General features: G+C 38.9%; 1 protein-coding gene across 3 annotated transcripts in view; it reads left to right on the forward strand.

Annotated features, from left to right (window-relative positions):
- Window positions 1–19,111, forward strand: part of C26H10orf76 (chromosome 26 C10orf76 homolog) — a 167,776-nt gene that overhangs the window by 14,047 nt on the left and 134,618 nt on the right. For all 3 annotated transcript variants that reach the window (XM_018041317.1, XM_018041319.1, XM_018041318.1), the window contains 11 exons: window positions 449–505; window positions 615–761; window positions 2,652–2,759; window positions 5,935–6,027; window positions 6,754–6,828; window positions 6,918–7,004; window positions 12,270–12,326; window positions 13,486–13,529; window positions 14,592–14,652; window positions 16,517–16,563; window positions 18,059–18,134. In XM_018041317.1, the coding sequence (XP_017896806.1) occupies window positions 449–505; window positions 615–761; window positions 2,652–2,759; window positions 5,935–6,027; window positions 6,754–6,828; window positions 6,918–7,004; window positions 12,270–12,326; window positions 13,486–13,529; window positions 14,592–14,652; window positions 16,517–16,563; window positions 18,059–18,134 (852 nt within the window). The remainder of the gene's footprint in view (window positions 1–448; window positions 506–614; window positions 762–2,651; window positions 2,760–5,934; window positions 6,028–6,753; window positions 6,829–6,917; window positions 7,005–12,269; window positions 12,327–13,485; window positions 13,530–14,591; window positions 14,653–16,516; window positions 16,564–18,058; window positions 18,135–19,111) is intronic.

Raw genomic sequence — 19,111 nt, forward strand, 5'->3', positions numbered from 1 at the left:
GTTGCATATCTTGTGTAATTCTGTGGACTCTCTTTCCTAAAAGGAGAACAGTGATAATATTTACCCTGCCTGGCTCACTGGGCTGTTGTATTTCATGTATATGAATGGGCTTGAAAACTGAGCACCCGTAAAAGTACAGTGGGGATGTATCAGAATATGACTGACTGGTTCTTCACTTCTCATTAAGAAGAGGAAGATCTGAGGGAGATTCTTTGAGTTATTTAACTTCTGGTGCAGGGAATATGTATCCATGTACAATGTCTTCCATTTGGGGAACCCCACCAAAATTGTTCCCCATTACAGCTGTTTGGAATGACCAAGCATTTTCAGAGTTAATTGTGAGAGGTAAGATTGACCCTATGAAAGACATGTAGTGACTCTTTCAAATGTGTTCTTAATGCTTTGGTGTTAGCTGGGTATACTGAATCTACTTATCTTCTGGTTTCAGACAGAGGACCCTAGTAAATGCAGTCCTCGGTTTTGGGAGGAGCTCTTCCTCATGAAGGTAAGATTTGGTGGTATCTGTGGATTTTCCTGGTAACTGAGATTGCCTTCACATATGTTCTAGGCGCTACACTAAAAATGTACTCAGGCCCTTGTTGTTTCCGTGTTAGGTGAATTTAGAGTACCTGGAAGGCAAGTTGGAATCTCTTGATGGTGAGGAGTTAATGAAAATCAAGGACAATATTAATTGCTTATTTCAACACTGCATCCAGGCTCTGGGAGAGGAACATCCAATTCGAGTGGTTAATGCATTGCAGGTACATGGCTGGGAGACTGGGGAAGTCTTGTTTAAACTGTAATACATTTATCGGAACTTGAGGAACCTAAAATTACCCTTAGGCTTGAGGCTTTTTTCCCCTTTATTTCTTTAAGTAACCAAACATCTGTGCTTTGTTTGATTTAGCTATATTCCTGGTTAAACAAATGGACACCTATAGTAGTAATCTTGTCCATTTGTATAATTTGACTTAATGCAAAGGTGGATTGTTTGACAGAATTTTTATTATTACCTGAAGAAAAGTAAAAGATAGAGAAGAAACTCCAGAAAGGATGCTTAGTCTACAGCAAAAGTCATAAGACTTTCTTAATTAAATAAATAGTGTTTTCTTATATAAACAGTATTTTCTCATGAGATCAAGAGTTCTTATTCTGAGGTTTCAGAAGGTCCTTGACTCCTTGTAGTTTTATGTAATATTTTATGTGTATATGTACATTTTTTTGGAGAGATGGCTTTCATCAGATTCTCAAAAGGGTCGGTAACTCTAAAAACATTAAGAATCATTGTTCTTAATGCTAAGTGGCATTATCATGTGGAAGATTCATGAATAATTATTTCTTGAATTACTGTTATGCCTAACATTGAGCTGGTGGAATACATTATAGTCTTGAGGGTAAAGATGGTTTTATTCAATACTTTGTTCCTGGTGTGTAGATCAGTACTTGGCAGGTAGCGTTCTAGAAGTAAATTTTTTTGAAAGAATGAGGGGCAAAATTTCTACAGTTTATAGTTTAGTAGCTCCAGTGTAGCCTAGATTGAGCTGAGTACCTAGGGTAGTGATTGACAAGCTTAGAATATGAAGAAGTCATGACAGTGTAAAGAATTTTATTGGAACTTTTGATAGATCGGGTTTACGTTTCTACTTACAAGTTGGGCAGATCAGTTTGTGAGCACCAGTTTTCTCATTTGTAGAATATAGAAATTACCTTTCGAGCTGATGCCCCAGAAAGAAGGACCATGTTTATCCTGTATCTTTCTTAACTGTTGGACAGTAAATTCTACATTTGGAGCATCACAGTTGTCAGGACTTCTTCATTGCAAATTGAAATGAAAGTTGGAAATTGTACTTCCTGTAATTACAGTGACTTGCTGTGCGGGCATGAAATTGTAAACTTTTTAGTTCAGTGGAAATATATTGACATTAGTCACTTGGTGAACCATAGAATTATAGTACATTATTGTAATAATTGATATTTATTGAGCTGTAACAAAGTTAAGTTCCAGGCTATTCTAGGAATTTTAACAAAGTTCCAAGGACTAAGTTCTAAGTGCCTTACAGTATTAATTCACATAGTCTTCACATCATCCTTATGAGATTAATGCTATTATTATCCCATTGTATAGATGAGAAAAATGAGGCACTGAAAAGTTAACTGATTTGTCCAGGCTCACACAGTTAGTAAGTAGTGGATGGAGATTGTAATGAATTTTTAAGATTTAAATTGATAGTTGTTATCATACAGGATCTTGTATAGTTATTAAAAATAATTAAAGATGATAAGCTATTATGTAAATTCTAAAATTAATTTTAAATAAGGAAAGGCTCTATCAATCCTATGATTCAAGCTCAAAAACGGTTTCTTATTTTTTAAAATCACTTTCCAATCTTTGTCTGCAATGTTATTTTTAAAAAGAAGATGGCCAGAAAAGAATAAGAAAGATGACAATTTTAGATGCTGTTCATCTTTTAATTTCTAGATTTTGCACATATTAAGACCCCGACTGCATTCTGGAGCTCAGAGCATAGAGCAGTTGATTGTCAGCTATATGAGGAGAACGTTCTGAGGTTGTAGTGTGAGGCTACTGATCCAATGCCCCTCGCATTTTGAGACTTTCTTTCTAGAAAGAATTCTTTCTCTCATCTCTGCAGACCTTGTGTGCACTCATTCGAGGAGTCCATCAAAAGAATAAGTCTACCTCTGGGTTTGACATTATCAACATGCTGATGGGCTTTGACAAGGCGGAGCTGTGCATGAAGGTGAGGCATAAGCTGCAGATGTGCCTGTGGGTGTCTGCTTCTGACAGCTGTTGAGGAATACCATCTGCAGACAGTTAGATGTTCTAGACATTTAACTCAGATAGACATAGATGATTGAATTGGCCTTGAATTTGGATATTTTTACAGATTTGGTTTATCCTTTAATAAAGGAAAATTTGAAATTCAGATTTGTATTGAGGCATCCTTTCCCTGTAGGATAAAGACTGAGCAGCTTGTGATTTATATCATGATCATACATTCTTAAAAGCATGTAAGAATTTAAATAGAAGGTAACAAATTAATACACAAGGATACTTGGGTTCTAAAATTTTAAGTTTTCTTATTTAACACGGTGACTTTATCAGAATTTTCATTTCTACTGTTTGATGCTTTTTGAGAAATAGCGTTATCAGTATGTAATTCACATATCATACAGTTCACCCTTTTATGGTGTATAACCAGTAGTTTTTAGTATATTCATGGAGTTGCATAACCATCACCACTGTTAATTCAGAACATTTTCATCACCCGAAAAAGAAAGCATGTGCCCATTATCAGTCATTCCCTAGTTTTTCTTCCCTCCAGCCTCTGGCAACCATTAATATGTTTTATATCTTGATGGGTTCACCTCTACTGTACGTTTCATATAAATGGAATCATATTATATATAGTCTTTTGTGTCTGGCTTCTGTCACTCAGCATAATGTTTTCAAGGTTCATCCATGTTGTAGCATGTACTTCATTCCCTTTTTTGGCTGCTAGTATTCTACTGTATGAATGTATCATATTATTTTACTTATCCATTCATCAGTTGATAGACATTTGAGATATTTCAGCATTTTGGCTGCTATGAATAATGCTACTATGAAGTGCATGTAAATGTGGACATATGTTTTTAATCCTCTTAGGTATATACCTAGGAGTAGAATTGCTGGATCATATGGTAATTCTATGCTTAACATTTTGAGGAGATTCCAAACTATTTACCAAAGTGGCGATACCATTTTACATTTTCCCCAGCAGTATGTATGTGTGTTTGTGTGTGTGTGTGAAATATCTATTCAAATTCTTTGCCCATTTGTAGGTTGAATTATTTGTCTTTTTATTGTTGAGTTGTAAGAGTTCTTTACGTATTTCGGGTACAAATCCCTTATCAGATATCTGATTTCTAATACTGTCACTATCTTGAATGAATGTTGTTCACATGAACTTTGAAGAACTCGTATTCTCTCATTCACTAAATTTAAAATAAAGAAATCTCTATGCCAAAGAATGGGCTTCCCTAGTGGCTCAGATGGTAAAGAATCCACCTGAAGCCTGGAAGACCTGGGTTTGATCCCTGGATTGGGAAAATCCCCTGGAGGAGGGCTTGGGAACCCACTCCAGTGTTTTTGCCTGGAGAATCCCCATGGACGGAGGAGCCTGGCGGACTACAGTCCCTGGGGTCACGAAGAGTCAGACACGACTGAGCGACTAAGCACAGCACAGCACATGCAAAAGAATCCTTATAGTGAATAGGTTATTTTAAAAGAGTTATGAATATGCAATTAGTGCACAAAGATTTAGTACCTGGAGTTTGTTTTTTTTTTTTTGGCCATACTGCATGGCATATGGGATCTTAGTGCCTTGTCTAGGGATTGAACCTTTGTCTCCTGCATTGGAAGTATGGAGTCTTAACCACTGGACTGCCAGGAAATTCCCTGCCTTCATTCTTTTGACAGACATTTATTAGGCTCTTGTGTGCCAGGCACTGGGGATGCAGAGGTAAATTCGACATGGCAACCGTCCTCAGAAAACTGTTAGATTAGTCTTCATTTTTCTCCCTTCCTCCAGACCTAACATCTTTAAATCTGTCATCCACACTGACACCAGAGTCATGTATCTTAACACACAAATCTTGGTTAAAACCCTTTATTAGTTTCCTATCTCTGAAAGGGTAAAGACCAAACTTCTCATTAGCCTTATATAACTTTTGTGATCTTCTTTCTATTTATTTCTCAAATTGCATCTCTCATCACTGTGCCTCATCCTTCCATAATAACAGACTGCTTGTATTCCAGCTGCACACCCAGGACCGTTTTCATTCCTTGTGTGTCTTTGATCATGCTGATGTCTGTCTAGAATTCCTTTCCTCCTGAAGTTTGAATTAAGTCCTACTAATTTTTCAAAGTACAACCTGTCCCTTAAGAGTCCTGGAATAGGTAACATCATAGCTAATTCCTTTCCTCCATATGTATATCTGTCATAGTAATCATTAAGTTAAAACTCTTTACTTATTTTTCTGTCCTATTAGACTAAAAATGCCTTGAGAGCAAAGGTCATTGTCTTATTTTTAAATTTTCTGTGAAAACACAAAATTTGGCACATAGAATCTACATATTTGTTGAATTGAAGTGGCTTATTTTGAGTATTCACTCAACCTTCCAGCATGCTAAATCTGTATTCTCCATTCATTTTCCTATGTAAAAAATTTCTTTTTTTCTTTTTTCTGTTGTAGTAGCTAAGGGTTTTATCTTTTGACTATATTTGGTATGACAGCTGGTTGTTAGTACAAGTGATAAGCTCTAATCACTTTGTTAGTAGACTTGACCAGGATGAATATGGGCCAACTTTGTTGGATAGTGCACGTGGCCAGTGAATAGCTAGTAGTGATATTATCTCTTTGTTATTTGTTCAGTGTGCCTGCATCAAGTGGTATGCTTTCTTTATCAAATAATGAAACATGCTTCGTTATTTAACTGTTTTTATTAACCTTTAACTTAACCATTTGTTTAGTTTTTAAAATTTATTTAATAGAATTTCATTTTATTTAGGTTATATTTATTGTTTTTAATTTGTAAATATATTATTTAATCATTATTAATCTTTGAAAAATTTACTTAATTCTTATCTAAAGGCTTATATGAGGATGATAGGCTGCAAACGTTCATTTGGTAGAATAGTGAATTCTTTATTATTATGTGCAGTTGTACTAAAGCATTTTCCTCAAAATAGCTAGACTTAGAAGTCTTCCTTTTCTTCATCTAATTGTGCAAGGCCTAGGCCTCAGGCAATGATATGGTTGCTTCATTTAACGTTACTCACTTTACCCTGTGTAACATAACCCAGAGTATGGCAAAGACACAGTGGAAATGTTATTTGTTATAGTTTAATACTTAATGGGTCTCTTTCTCAGAATCTCATGGAGAGTTTGGATTCATTGCTTTGTGCAGAAGGTTCTGAAAGTCTGAAGAGCTTATGTCTGAAACTTCTCCTCTGCTTAGTGACAGTAAGTGACCCATCCATATGTTTCTTTGTCAAGGGTGTGAATTGACAGCAGGGGCAAATTTGAACTCTTGAGCCCAAAGTTAGAAAGGGAAAGAGAAGAATCTTTACTGGGCCTTTATATCACTTGGCTGTGTTTATGTAGAAGGAAGTTAGTTGTATGGACTTCTGCTTCCTAAAAGTTGCTTGTTGGAGAAACTGATGACATTTTTAACCTGTACCAGTCCTGGAGAAGTACTCTCTTCTGTATTGTCAGATTTTGCCCTACTCATCAGTTCTCATTTGGAAATAATTTTTGTGATTCTGAATATTTTTATTTGTTCTGACCTTGATTTTATACCTGGAAGCTGTACTGTACCTTCTAGGATGTTATTCATTAATTTCAAGTGGTTTCCTTTCCCTTCAATCTCTTGAAGACTTGTGGATCATAAAGTACTTCCTGTGCATTTAGGGAATGAAACCCAAGAAACTTAGGCAAATGCTTGTGTGAGGGTATAAGAGGAACAATGAGAAGGTCAAAAATTTAGGAAGTTTTAATTTGCTAATTTGTTACCCTTCTAGTGTCTTGTCTCTTTAGGCGCTGGTGGCTTTGGGGATGCTTATGAAAGATCTACTAAATACTTAGTAGAATGTTTTAACATTTCTGTTTGTCTTAGGTACTAGGTGAGCAGATACATTTGAGATATCAGTGTCTTAGTATAGACTTTAAATAGCTTTTTATTGTATTCAGGTGACAGATAACATCAGCCAGAACACTATCTTGGAATATGTAATGATCAACAGCATATTTGAAGCAATTTTACAGGTAGGTCAGTTCCCTTGTTCTGTTACCTTTTTCTTTTTTGGATAAATTGCCTCCCCAAGCACTCTCACTGTTGGTGGTTCTGGTTACAGATACTCTCCCACCCGCCAAGTCGTAGGGAACATGGGTATGATGCTGTCGTCCTCTTGGCTTTGCTAGTGAACTACAGAAAATACGAGGTGAGTCTCTTAATGGACAGCTGCTGTTTTTCTATAATCTTTCTATAATCTTCTATAATCTTCCTAAATGTCTTTAATGTAAAAGACATTTTCTTGGCAAATGGTATATAGATTAATTTTGATAAATTAAATTCTAAAAGTCCTATGTTAGACTCCTGAGGTAGAGGTTATAGCTGTTTAAAGGAATCCTGTGGTATAACTTCCAATAAAGTGAGTAAATCTTTCTTAATGTAGTGGTTCCCAAACCCAGCTTATCATTAGAATTACCAGGAATTTTTTTAAAAAAGATGTTTTTGGGTCATACTTTTTATTTATTTATTTGTTTAGCCATACTGTATGGCACGCAGGCTGTTAGTTCCCTGACTAGGGATCAAACCCATGCCCTCACCCAGTGGAAGTGCAGAGTCTTAACCACTGGTCAACCTGGGGAGTTCTGGGGCTTTACTCTTTGCATACCAAATGAGAATCTCTTAGGGGATGGGACCTGGGTATCTTTTTTTGAAGATCTCTTATTGAATGTGATGCTCAGAGGATTGCGAACCATTGACCTAATGCATCTATTTTGAAACATTCAACTTATATATTAGTTTTACATAATGCACTCAGGCCACTTGTATACATATCACTGTTGGTTTGGGGACTCTTTGATTTTGATGGAAGTTGAAGACAGAGCCTTATCCATATTAATTCTAGAGTTCTTTTTGCCATTGAATTAGGGACAGATTTATAGGTTTTGAGATGAAGAGCTGAACTCAAAGATTTATACTTGGATTGGTCATTTACTTGATTCCCCTCAAAAGGCAGAATACACTGAAAAGAAAGGGGACCACGTAGGGAAGGCCAGAACCTCATTGGGGGTTGCTTTGCAGAAGCAGGGAGTACTTGGTACTGGGTCCTGGATACTAGGACTACTTTACTGAGGCCAGAAATCAAAAGCTATATTGAGGCAACTTGACTTTCTTTATTTAATAAGTAGCAATACTATGACTGCAGCCATGAAATTAAGACGCTTACTCCTTGGAAGAAAAGTTATGACCAACCTACTGCTGCTGCTAAGTCACTTCAGTCGTGTCCGACTCTGTACGACCCCATAGACGGCAGCCCACCAGGCTCCCCCGTCCCTGGGATTCTCCAGGCAAGAACACTGGGGTGGGTTGCCATTTCCTTCTCCAGTGTATGAAAGTGAAAAGTGAAAGGGAAGTCACTCAGTCATGTCTGACTCTTCGCGACCCCATGGACTGCAGCCTACCAGGCTCCTCCGTCCATGGTATTTTCCAGGCAAGAGTACTGGAGTGGGGTGCCGTCGCCTTCTCCATGACCAACCTAGATAGCATATTCAAAAGCAGAGACATTTCTTTGCCGACTAAGGTCCGTCTAGTCAAGGCTATGGTTTTTCCAGTAGTCATGAATGGATGTGAGAGTTGGGCTGTGAAGAAGGCTGAGCACTGAAGAATTGATGCTTTTGAACTGTGGTGATGGAGAAGACTCTTGAGAGTCCCTTGGACTGCAAGGAGATCCAACAAGTCCATTCTAAAGGAGATCAGTCCTGAGTGTTCATTGGAGGGACTGATGTTGAAGCTGAAACTCCAATACTTTGGCTACCTGATGCAGAGAGTTTACTCATTCAAAAAAACCCTGATGCTGGGAAAGATTGAGGGCAGGAGGAGAAGGGGACGACAGAGGATGAGATGGCTGGATGACATCACTGACTTGATGGACGTGAATCTGAGTGAACTCTGGGAGTTGGTGATGGACAGGGAGGCCTGGCGTGCTGCGATTCATGGGGTTGCAAAGAATCGGACACGACTGAGCAACTGAACTGAACTGAACTGAATACTATGACATTCTCATTCCCTGGTGGTTCAAAGGATAATGTGTCTGCCTTCAATGTGGGAGACCTGGGTTTGATCCCTGGGTGGGGAAGATCCCCTGGAGAAGGAAATGGCAACCCACACCAGTATTCTTGCCTGGAAAACCCCATGGATGGAGAAGGCTGGTGGGCTACAGTCCATGGAGTCACAGAGTCAGGCACGACTGAGCAACTTCACTTTCACTTTCTTTCAATACTATGACAAATAGGCCAACTGGAGGGAATATTTTCATTTTTGACCTTCTGGATCTTCACTTAGTCATTTTTGATATGATTACTTGCCATGTTAAAAGTGATGGGTAACATAAAATATGGAGCTTATTCTTACAAAGAGGGATATGAAAGAAGGGATTCCGTGAGAAAGGAATACTTAAAGAGGGACTGGAACATGGAGCAATGTTAATGTTTTATAAACTCCAGGAGCTGATTGTTTTCTTTGTCTCAGAGGAACTGATGAATGGTGTATGGAGCTACTAATAAATAAGTAATTTATCACCAACACCTGTTTTGCTGGTGATCTGGAAGGGCCAGCATGGTAGCCATTTTGATCTCTGTCATGTGTAATTGCCTCTGGGGCCTTATTACAACAGCAAGAAAAATAGCTGAGGAAAAATGCTGAAGGTAGTTAAAGAGAGTTGAGTTATGTGTGATATTAAAGCACCATCATCAGTAATGAATATTTTCAGAACATTCTGCTGGATGCAGGCCACTCTGAGACAGTGGTTTGGCTTCTCTGAATGTGAACAGAACCCTGGTTCAGCCCAGTAAGACTTTCTGAAATGTCAGCTTGAAAAATTGGACATGGCCATGGAGCTGGAGAAAATCATATTTCTAGAGTGAGGTATGCATCTCTGGTCTGTCAGAAACCCCAGAAGAATTAATATAGTAGGTGAGGGCAAGCTGGTAGGCATAATTTATCTGGGCTTTGCAGCTTTTGATATAAGTCACTCACCAGAAACCATTAAGGAAACCTGGTGACCATGGAGCAGGAGTGTTTTTGACAGGAGTGTGAGGCATTTCCAGATGAACACAGCAAAACTGAAAGCTGGAGAAGTTTTATGCAAAATACAAGAGGGTGTGCTTGGGAGAACAACCATTTTAGTTGCCAGCACATTTGGTCCCATGACCAATGGGGTAAGTTGTAACCTTTCCAGAAAGGTGCTGAGGGTGCCAGAGAGGCTCCATGTCCAGCTAAACACAGAGAAGGCAAATCAGGTGTTGAACTTAAGGAATGAAAGTAGTTCTTCCTCACTTCATTTTAGTCATTTAATCTCAAGAGATTTAAAGATGCCGGCGGGGAGAAGATCTAGGGAAGAGCAATGAAATTTGTTAAGTATGGTTTAGATCAAATAAATGCTGGACTCTATTAGAGTGATTCTGTGAAGTTTATAATTCTGACTTGCTGATGAAAAGTAGATTGTCTTGAGTTTTAAAACATGACCAGCAGAATAGGTATATAGTGTTAAGGAAAATCAGTGTCTGCTGGGATAGAAATTTTCACAGCTTTAAGTTCTTGGCCTTCTGGGTTGGCTAAGTCTTCTGAAACGAAGTGACTCACCCCCCAACTGCTGCCGTGAACATGATGTTTCCTAGATATGACAAAATTGTTTATTATGTCTGGTTTTAAGTTGTTCTTTCTCTTTTTTCCTTACAGAGCTTGTTTTGAATGTGATAAAAATGTCAGGAGAAAAAATATAGCTACCAATAATTGAGCCCTTATTATATGCCAGATACTGTGCTGAGGATTTAACTAATTTAAATTTCATAGCAGCCCCAAGGAAGGAAATATTATTCTCCACTTTATAGATGAAAAAAATTGAGCTTAGGTTTATTAACGTGCCTACCTCATCACAATTAATAACTGGAGGAGCTGGAAGTTAAACCCTTGATTTTAGGGTTTAACTTTAATGCAATGGTTGTTTGGTAATGTCTTGGTAATCTTGTCTTGGTAATCAGGTGGTCCTTATTAGTACCTGAGGCAGTCTACTTTTGGGAAGGTGAGTAAGTAGGAGTTTCAAAAATTGTGCCGAGAGACAGTGGCCTGCTTCTTCTACTGTTAATCTCATCATGATGGCATCTCCAGGTCAGCCCACTGCTGATTTTCGTTTCCAAGGATCTGCTTGCTTTGGACCTTATCTGAAGTCTGTCTAATCAGCATTGTTATTAGAGGAAGCAGCATTGAGAGCCTTTATCTGTTAGATCAAGTAATGAATGGAGTGGGTTTTACCTCCTTGAACTGGGTTGTAGAAAACCTTATAAACATTTGGCTGTTAAAAAAAGCAAAGCTTCTCTTTCTCTATTCCCAACTGACATTAGAAAGATGACCTCAGGAACTTGATTAATAAAGTCTGAGAAGATGGGGGTTAGCCTCTTAGTTGGATTTCCAAGTTTCTCAGTAATGTGTTTTCTTGGTTGCTGTAAAAGCTGTTAATCTAAGAACTATTGTTCTAGTTTCTTTTGGGTTAGAATTCGTACCTGAGCTATAGAGGGTCTTTCCTCACTTATCACGTGGGGCATGTTTTCAAGGTGAGCAGGCCATTGGTTCTCATCCCACTGGTAGGAGCTGGCCCAGTTGCTTAATGAGTTTAAATATATGTCCATTTCCATATGCTACCCAGCTGAGATTGAATCTGGAAAAACTCAAGAAATCTTCCAGTGCTTTAAGTGATGGGACAATCATTAAATCCCAGTGTCCTGACCAGATTGTAGTTTGGGTAATTACATCTTTCTTTTCAGTTCCCCTGCAGTGTTATTTGGGTATTGGATCCATAAATGGCCTCTCTGGCTGTTAAGCAGCTGCCACTTTCCACCCCCAAGGTGGCTTTGTTTTACGGGTGGGTGAATCAGTCCTTGGATATAGTTTGTGGAATGGTTAGGGAGCCTTTGGAATGAGAGTATAAGTTAGCAACTTATAAATTTGTGCCTTATGTCAGGGGAGCTTTTATGCCCCCCAAAGGACAGCTGTCCCTATGGACTCAGTAAATTGTTGTCAGGATAGGACAAAGTGAGTGTTATGGAGTGTTCACTTACTTCTAGAAAGAAGAGGGAAAAATGAGAGAAGAGGCATACATAGGCCTGAGCTGATTCAGCCTAGAGGAAAATGCAGGTAGAATAGAATTGTGTGTGTGTGTGTGCATGTAAACATACACATGCTTGGGGTGTGTGTGTGTGTGTCTGTCTGTCTGTCTCTTTCTGTGTGCTTGGCGAATGCCCATGCACACTGAAAGATTTACTGGGAATGGAGGAAGTGAGCTGGCAAGATACTTGGGCATACGTATTAGGAAAATCACTCTAGAGAGCGCGTCTTGGAAGGATTTTTGTTAAAACTTTGTTAAATAACTAATGGGTTCTTAACTAGGTCACACTCACCTGGAGTCTCTTCTTTTGTTTAACAGTCTGTGAATCCTTATATTGTGAAGCTGTCTATTGTGGATGATGAAGCCACTCTCAATGTGAGTATCTGGATTCTTGAGTTTTAATTATTTGCCTTTGTTGGCCTTACTTTTAAGTGGATACTTAGAACCGAGAGTAGAAAACTATTGTGTTAATTTCATCTGGCTATAAAGAGGGAATAGGTATTTCTTTTTAGAACATTGTGCTGCTATCTGCTGTTTTCTATTTTCTCATCATGAAAGGAAGGTTTGAGAGGATATTTGCTTGCTAATTATGATGAAATGGTCAGTTATACTTCATGTTCTAGTATGCTGAGTTTGATTATCCTACAGAGTCAAGAAGTGACATTTCTAAGAGTAAGATTTAGATGGTATGTCAAATCACTTTAAATATCTTATAGTTATACCTCAATAAAACTAAAATTTAAAAAGAAAGGCTTAGATGACTAAATGTTGGGAGATTTCTTGTAGAACTAGTCAGATTATATTTACAGCCTGACTTGGTGAAGCTGAACTGTGGAGGATGATACAATATCTGGTACATATATCCTTGGAGGTTTGGAAAATAAAACTTGATCTCTCAATATAGGGAGGAAGAAGATGACCAGGTGTCTAGTTTTATTCTCTTTCCGTCTGCCCTCTTTGTTCTGCTGATTTCTCTTATGAAGAAAAAAAAAAGCACACATGATTCATTCTTGTGGCCTTAATTGATCTTTGTGATATGCTTAGCAGGTTCTAGGGGGAAGGTTGATAAGTTACTTTAATATTTATTGGCTGCTTCTTTCTGTTACACTACTGTTCTCCTGTAGTTTGAAAGAGAGTGACTTGTTTGTATGTACCTTCATTTAAGGTGGAACTCATTGTCACTTTTATTGTGGGTTGTTTTTAGAGACATCTGAGAGCTTTTTGTTTAAAGATTCTAATTTAGTCTTCCCTTTTGAGGTAAAAATGACCCCAGTGAAATTGTCAGTGGTCTGAGCTGGTCTGTTTCATCTCTTGCTATTCTAACTAGAAACATTAAAAAATGTAATTAGATCAGAAAAATCTTTCCAGAGAAGTTCCTTTTCATCCTTTGACAAGTCTCTCAGAATTTCTGTCCTTGTTGCCTACTTTCAGGTAAAACTTGCTGGGTTTGGACTGTCATTAGTGTTTTCCGTGGTCTAGTCATAGCATCACCACCAGGCCCTTATTTCGCCTGTGCTGTCTTTTTTCTCTCTAGGGAATGGGGCTTGTGATTGCTCAAGCTTTATCTGAGTACAACAGGTAAGTCCATCTGCATTCAGTTTCATTTGAACTGGTTGAGTCAGGAACAGGTTTGTTAAGAGTTCTTGGGTGAATATCCCTTACCTATCCTAGAAGAGTATTCAGAGGTATAGCTGCTGGCAGATGCATTTGCTCTAGCTTGACTTGTTGGCTTTAGCCAGGGTGGGTTCTAACACTAGGAGAAAAGTAGCCACCACATTAGTGTCCATCTTTTGTTTAAGCAGTTCTTAACATTAAACATTCTTTTGCAACCTTTGACATTTTGTTGCAGAGCATTTTAACAAATTTTCCAGCCACAGGCAGGCTATTCCATTTAGCTAGATGTATCATTTAAATACATTTCTATGTAAAAAAAAGGTTGTGAAGTGCTGCTTTTTTTGTATGCTTATAAAAAGGAAGAAAAGATAGCGCTGAATTCTTTTGACAGATATTTCTTTTTTATCAGTAATCAACTGCAGTTTCTCAGAGTCTGGTCTGTTCTGGGGGCTCTTTTCTTTGATGTTTGCTTTCCGCCCACCCTTGCTGCAGATGGGGAGGATTTGGTATTCATTGAATGGAAACCAGAATTGTATCTAATCCTGGCAAGGGCCAGGCAGGATCTTTCTTACTCCTTTCCAGACTTTCCTCATGTACAGTTGGGTGTTGGAATTTCAAATCTGTCCCCATCTCCACAAATAGTTGAGCTCACAGATTCCCCTCCTTTTCCTTCAAAAACAAACAAAATTTTCACTGTTACAGCCTTAATTTTACTGTCACACTTTTCAAGTAATAGTCTGTTTGGGAAATAACTGGATCAGCCATATGTTAGAGCATTTCACACTTTTGCAGCTTGCTTTCTAAGTCTCTCCTGAAGTAGCTGGGCGTTTTGGTGTATGCTACCTCAAGAGCAGATGGGTGCCTCTTAGCTTGCAAGGCAAACTGCAGAGGCTCAGTTGTTAGAACGTTTTTGTTTTCTGGAGTCAGTGAATTCTGCCAGTGAGCTGCCCTGATTACCTAGTATGCCAAGGACAAAGACATATGTGATAAATAACACTAAAGTTGAATTTAGTTATTTTTGTTCAGGCAGTATAAAGACAAGGAAGAAGAACACCAGAGCGGTTTTTTCTCTGCTTTAACAAATATGGTAAGTCCTACTTGTCTTTTTTTTTTCCTTTCTCTCTCCCCTGCTCAAAAATAAATGAGATCTATAGGGGTAGACAAGTCCGGACTCAGAAGTTTAGATATTTGAGATAATGGCATGATGAGGGGAGAGAGGCTGCTCATAGCAGATATTTTGGAGAGCTGTATCTCTTCTGGTGATTTCCAAACCCAAGTTAGGCAGGGGAAAGAAGAGCTCTGATTTCTCTGGGGCTGGTTTTTTGTTTTTTTGTTTTTTCAAATTAATTCAATTTTTTTAAGGCTACAAAAAAGAGAAAGGTTCATATTAAGCCAGACTTCTGCTTCCTGAAGAACTGGCTCTGAAAAAAAAGAACCAGAAAAAGAAAAAGACAGTTGGCTCTGTTTGAGGACAGGTATGGAACACAGCATAGAGGGTTTAGATCTGAATCCAACCATAAGCAATCCTTGCCTGTTTGCTGTGACCCCTTCATCATTCGTCCTGGAGTTGAGGGATTGGTGCAGTGATCTGAGCCACTCATCTAAAGGTTTGGGATCTGGGCTGAGGGGTCCATGGTTTGGGAAAATTACTGGTTCAGTTTGTAGGACTCTTGAGCAAGCTATCTCAGCCTTAGCATGGTAGGCGTTTTAGGCCAGATAATCTGGGACTAATTTTTAAGAGGTAAATCTAAGGTCTCAGAATTTAGACAGATTCAGAAAGTCTGTGTTCTTGGGTATTAGTATTCAAGTAATCAGCCCTAGGCAAGACAGATTTTGAGTTCATTGTAAGGAACAACAGGCCCTGTACCATCCCCACCCCCCAAAAGGCAACTTTTCCCCTCTGCCTTTTTCATTCTCAGAACCTGCTTTCAAGGAAAGGACCGATAAGCTCTTTAATTCTGACGCACAAGTGGGTAGTCCCTCAGATGTCAAACAGTGTAAGGGCTGTATCAGTATTTGATTAGATGCATTGGATATAATCCTATTGCTTCCAGGGACTTTTGCCTTTTTGCCAAGAAGAAAAAGTTTTGTACCAAATAAATGGAGCTCCGGCTGCATGGATTTGGGCATCAATAAATAGGTGGAAAAGGCAGTGTTAGAAGGATGGACATCTATCTCTGCCTCTGATAACCCATATATCAGGGCAACCTATTCCATTTGCTCATTCAACTGCCCTGCCTAGGACACAAACAAAAGATTGCATGATGTGAAAGATGTATAGTAGGTTTCATTTAGACCAGGGGTCCCCAGCTTCTGGGATCTAATGCCTAATGATCTGAGGTGGAGCTGATACAATAATGATAGAAATGTGCACAATAAATGTAATGCACTTGAATCATCCTGAAATCATCCCCCCATCCCCAGGTCTGTGCAAAAATTGTCTTCCACGAAACTAGTCCCTGATGCTAAAAAGGTTGCTGACCGCTGATTTAATAGTTCTGGTCTGAAACCCAAATATTCCCTCAAGACGACTCTATGCTGGATGAACAGCCTGCTTTCTGTAATGCTCCTTGTGAGTTAGTTTGTTTCAGTTAAGCAGCTTCTAGGACAGAGGCAAAGTGATGAGGATGTTTAAGTTATCATTTACTTGCTGTCAGTGGTTACTGAACTAACACATAGGAGACCTGGACAGAAGTAGTGGGATGGTTTCTTTTAAGTCCCTTTAAGCAAAGATAGTTTAGGAGAGTTTCATTACTTATTACTTATTGTTTCATTACTTATTCTTTTAAGATCTTCAAAGTGAGCTGGTTTTGTTGTGTGTGACTGGTGGGCCAGGGTTCCCTCATGCTGCAGCTTTTTTTTTTTTTTTCACTGATTAAAGGCTTTGTAGGGCCCAGAGCTCCTCTCACATTTCCCTGCTATAACTCTGCAATTCCCCTTTTCTTCCACAGGTGGGCAGCATGTTCATAGCAGATGCCCATGAGAAAATCTCAGTACAGTAAGTACCTGACATTCTTGTGCGGTGACTTGAACTTCGGTGTGGACTCTCTTACTGGATATGAAAGTGTGAAACTTTATCTCTGCAGATTCAAACTTTTCTGATGATCTGTCAAATGTTTCTTGAGTTTTAAATAATGGAACTTGCATGTATTGAGCTCTAAGAAGTTGTAAAACTGATCCCAGCTATCTCTGAAAGGAAATAAAGAGGACTTGGTGTCTGAGGCAGTTAAGGACTTAACTGGATTGGGGTGAAAAAGTGAAAAGGGGGAATAGTTGAGGTAGGTAATACCAGACCACCTGACCTGCCTCTTGAGAAACCTATATGCAGGTCAGGAAGCAACAGTTAGAACTGAACATGGAACAACAGACTGGTTCCAAATAGGAAAAGGAGTACATCAAGGCTGTATACTGTCACCCTGCTTATTTAGCTTATATGCAGAGTACATCATGAGAAACGCTGGGCTGGAAGAAGCAGAAGCTGGAATCAAGATTTCCGGGAGAAATATCAATAACCTCAGATATGCAGATGACACCACCCTTATGGCAGAAAGTGAAGAGGAACTAAAAAGCCTCTTGATGAAAGTAAAAGAGGAGAGTCAAAAAGTTGGCTTAAAGCTCAACATTCAGAAAACGAAGATCATGGCATCTGGTCCCATCACTTCATGGGAAATAGATGGGGAAACAATGGAAATAGGGTCAGACGTTATTTTTATGGGCTCCAAAATCACATCAGATGGTGATTGCAGCCATGAAATTAAAACATGCTTACTCCTTGGAAGGAAAGTTATGACCAACCTAGATAGCATATTCAAAAGCAGAGATATTTCTTTGCCAACAAAGGTCCGTCTAGTCAAGGCTATGGTTTTTCCAGTGGTCATTTATGGGTGTGAGAGTTGGACTGTGCAGAAAGCTGAGCGCCAAAAAATTGATGCTTTTGAACTGTAGTGTTGGAGAAGACTCTTGAGAGTCCCTTGGACTGCAAGGAGATCCAACCAGTCCATTCTGAAGGAGATCAGTCCTGGGTGTTCTTTGGAAGGAATGATGCTAAAGCTGAAACTCCAGTACTTTGGCCACCTCATGCGAAGAGTTGACTCATTGGAAAAGACTGATGCTGGGAGGGACTGGGGGCAGGAGGAGAAGGGGACAATAGAGGATGAGATGGCTGGATGGTATAACTGACTCGATGGACGTGAGTCTGAGTGAACTCCGGGAGATGGTGATGGACAGGGAGGCTTGGTGTGTTGTGATTCATGGCGTTGCAAAGAGTCGGACACAACTGAGCGAGTGAACTGACTGACTGACTGAAGAACAGATCTAAGGAATTAAAGTGCTGACTGTATTTCCTTCATATAAGCCCAAAAAGGAAATAATGGAGCATTAGAAACTCAAAGGGATTTATAATGAGGAGCTGGGGTGAAATCTTATTTTGATGATTATACTCTTTTACCTTATTCATTATAAGAGACTCTCCAATTTGTTCTCTTTTTCTTTAGAACCAATGAGGCCATCCTTCTGGCACTTTACGAAGCTGTTCATTTAAATCGCAACTTTATCACAGTGTTAGCCCAGGTTGGTTATATTAAAAATTTCAGTTCTTTTTCTCCCTGACTTTCATACAGATTCCCTCCTTTGAAAAGCCTATCTGGCTGTGCTCATGTAAACCCTGCTTTGCATTGGTGAGCCATAGTTAGTAACTAAAGAGTTGCATCAGTTGCCTTTGCTTCATGCTCTCCTCAAATATATATGTTTCCATCTGGTGCTAAAATGGAACTGGTAACATGCCAAGTTAATGGTCTTGACCCTTTGACTGGTTCTGCTAACCCAAATGAGTTGAGATTATTTCATTTTCCTCACTGGAAATCCCTTAGTATTATCTGCCCATATGGATTTTTTTTAACAGGCTTTCTGCTTCCTAAACCTCTGTGTAATTACTACCAGAGAAGAAATAGGCCACGTCACTTATGTTATTATCTCATCCATTTCCAGAGAAGAAAAGTACAAAATATCCTGTGTAGCATAAGGTTAGCTGTTAAACAAACAAAAAAAAAGGTCAACAAATATTGAAAGCAGAAAGTCATAGAATCCTGAGTACTGGGTCACTTGCCTAAGGGATGTCCTAAGTTGTTGGTACAGAAGGAACTTAAATTGGCTGAGAACTCAAGTGCTGCCCATGAAAGCTGTCTTTAAAAATTGATGAAGTGTTTTTAAGGTCAGACTGTTTAAATTATGTTTGAAGTTTTCTTTTAAGGGAAAGTGTGCTTATGCTTTTCTCAAAGGATAGTTATGTATGGGAGCCACTGAGTTTCAACAACAAAAAAGGTCAAAAAGCTGTGCTGGTTTTGGGGTCTGGTTTGCTGGTTTAGCAGTTCTCATTTTTCACTATTGATCACATGAGGCTTTATCCATGATTCTCATGATGTTCCTTGTTAGCTCTCCAAATTCTGTAATTGATTTTAAAGGAAAAAGTGAGGAGGGTAAAATCTGGTAAAACTATTGGGGAAGAGAAGGGAATAGCCATCACTAAGCCTGATTCTCAAGAGCTGATG

The sequence above is a fragment of the Capra hircus genome, chromosome 26, assembly GCF_001704415.2.
Source record: "Capra hircus breed San Clemente chromosome 26, ASM170441v1, whole genome shotgun sequence".
Taxonomy (NCBI): Eukaryota; Metazoa; Chordata; class Mammalia; order Artiodactyla; family Bovidae; genus Capra; species Capra hircus.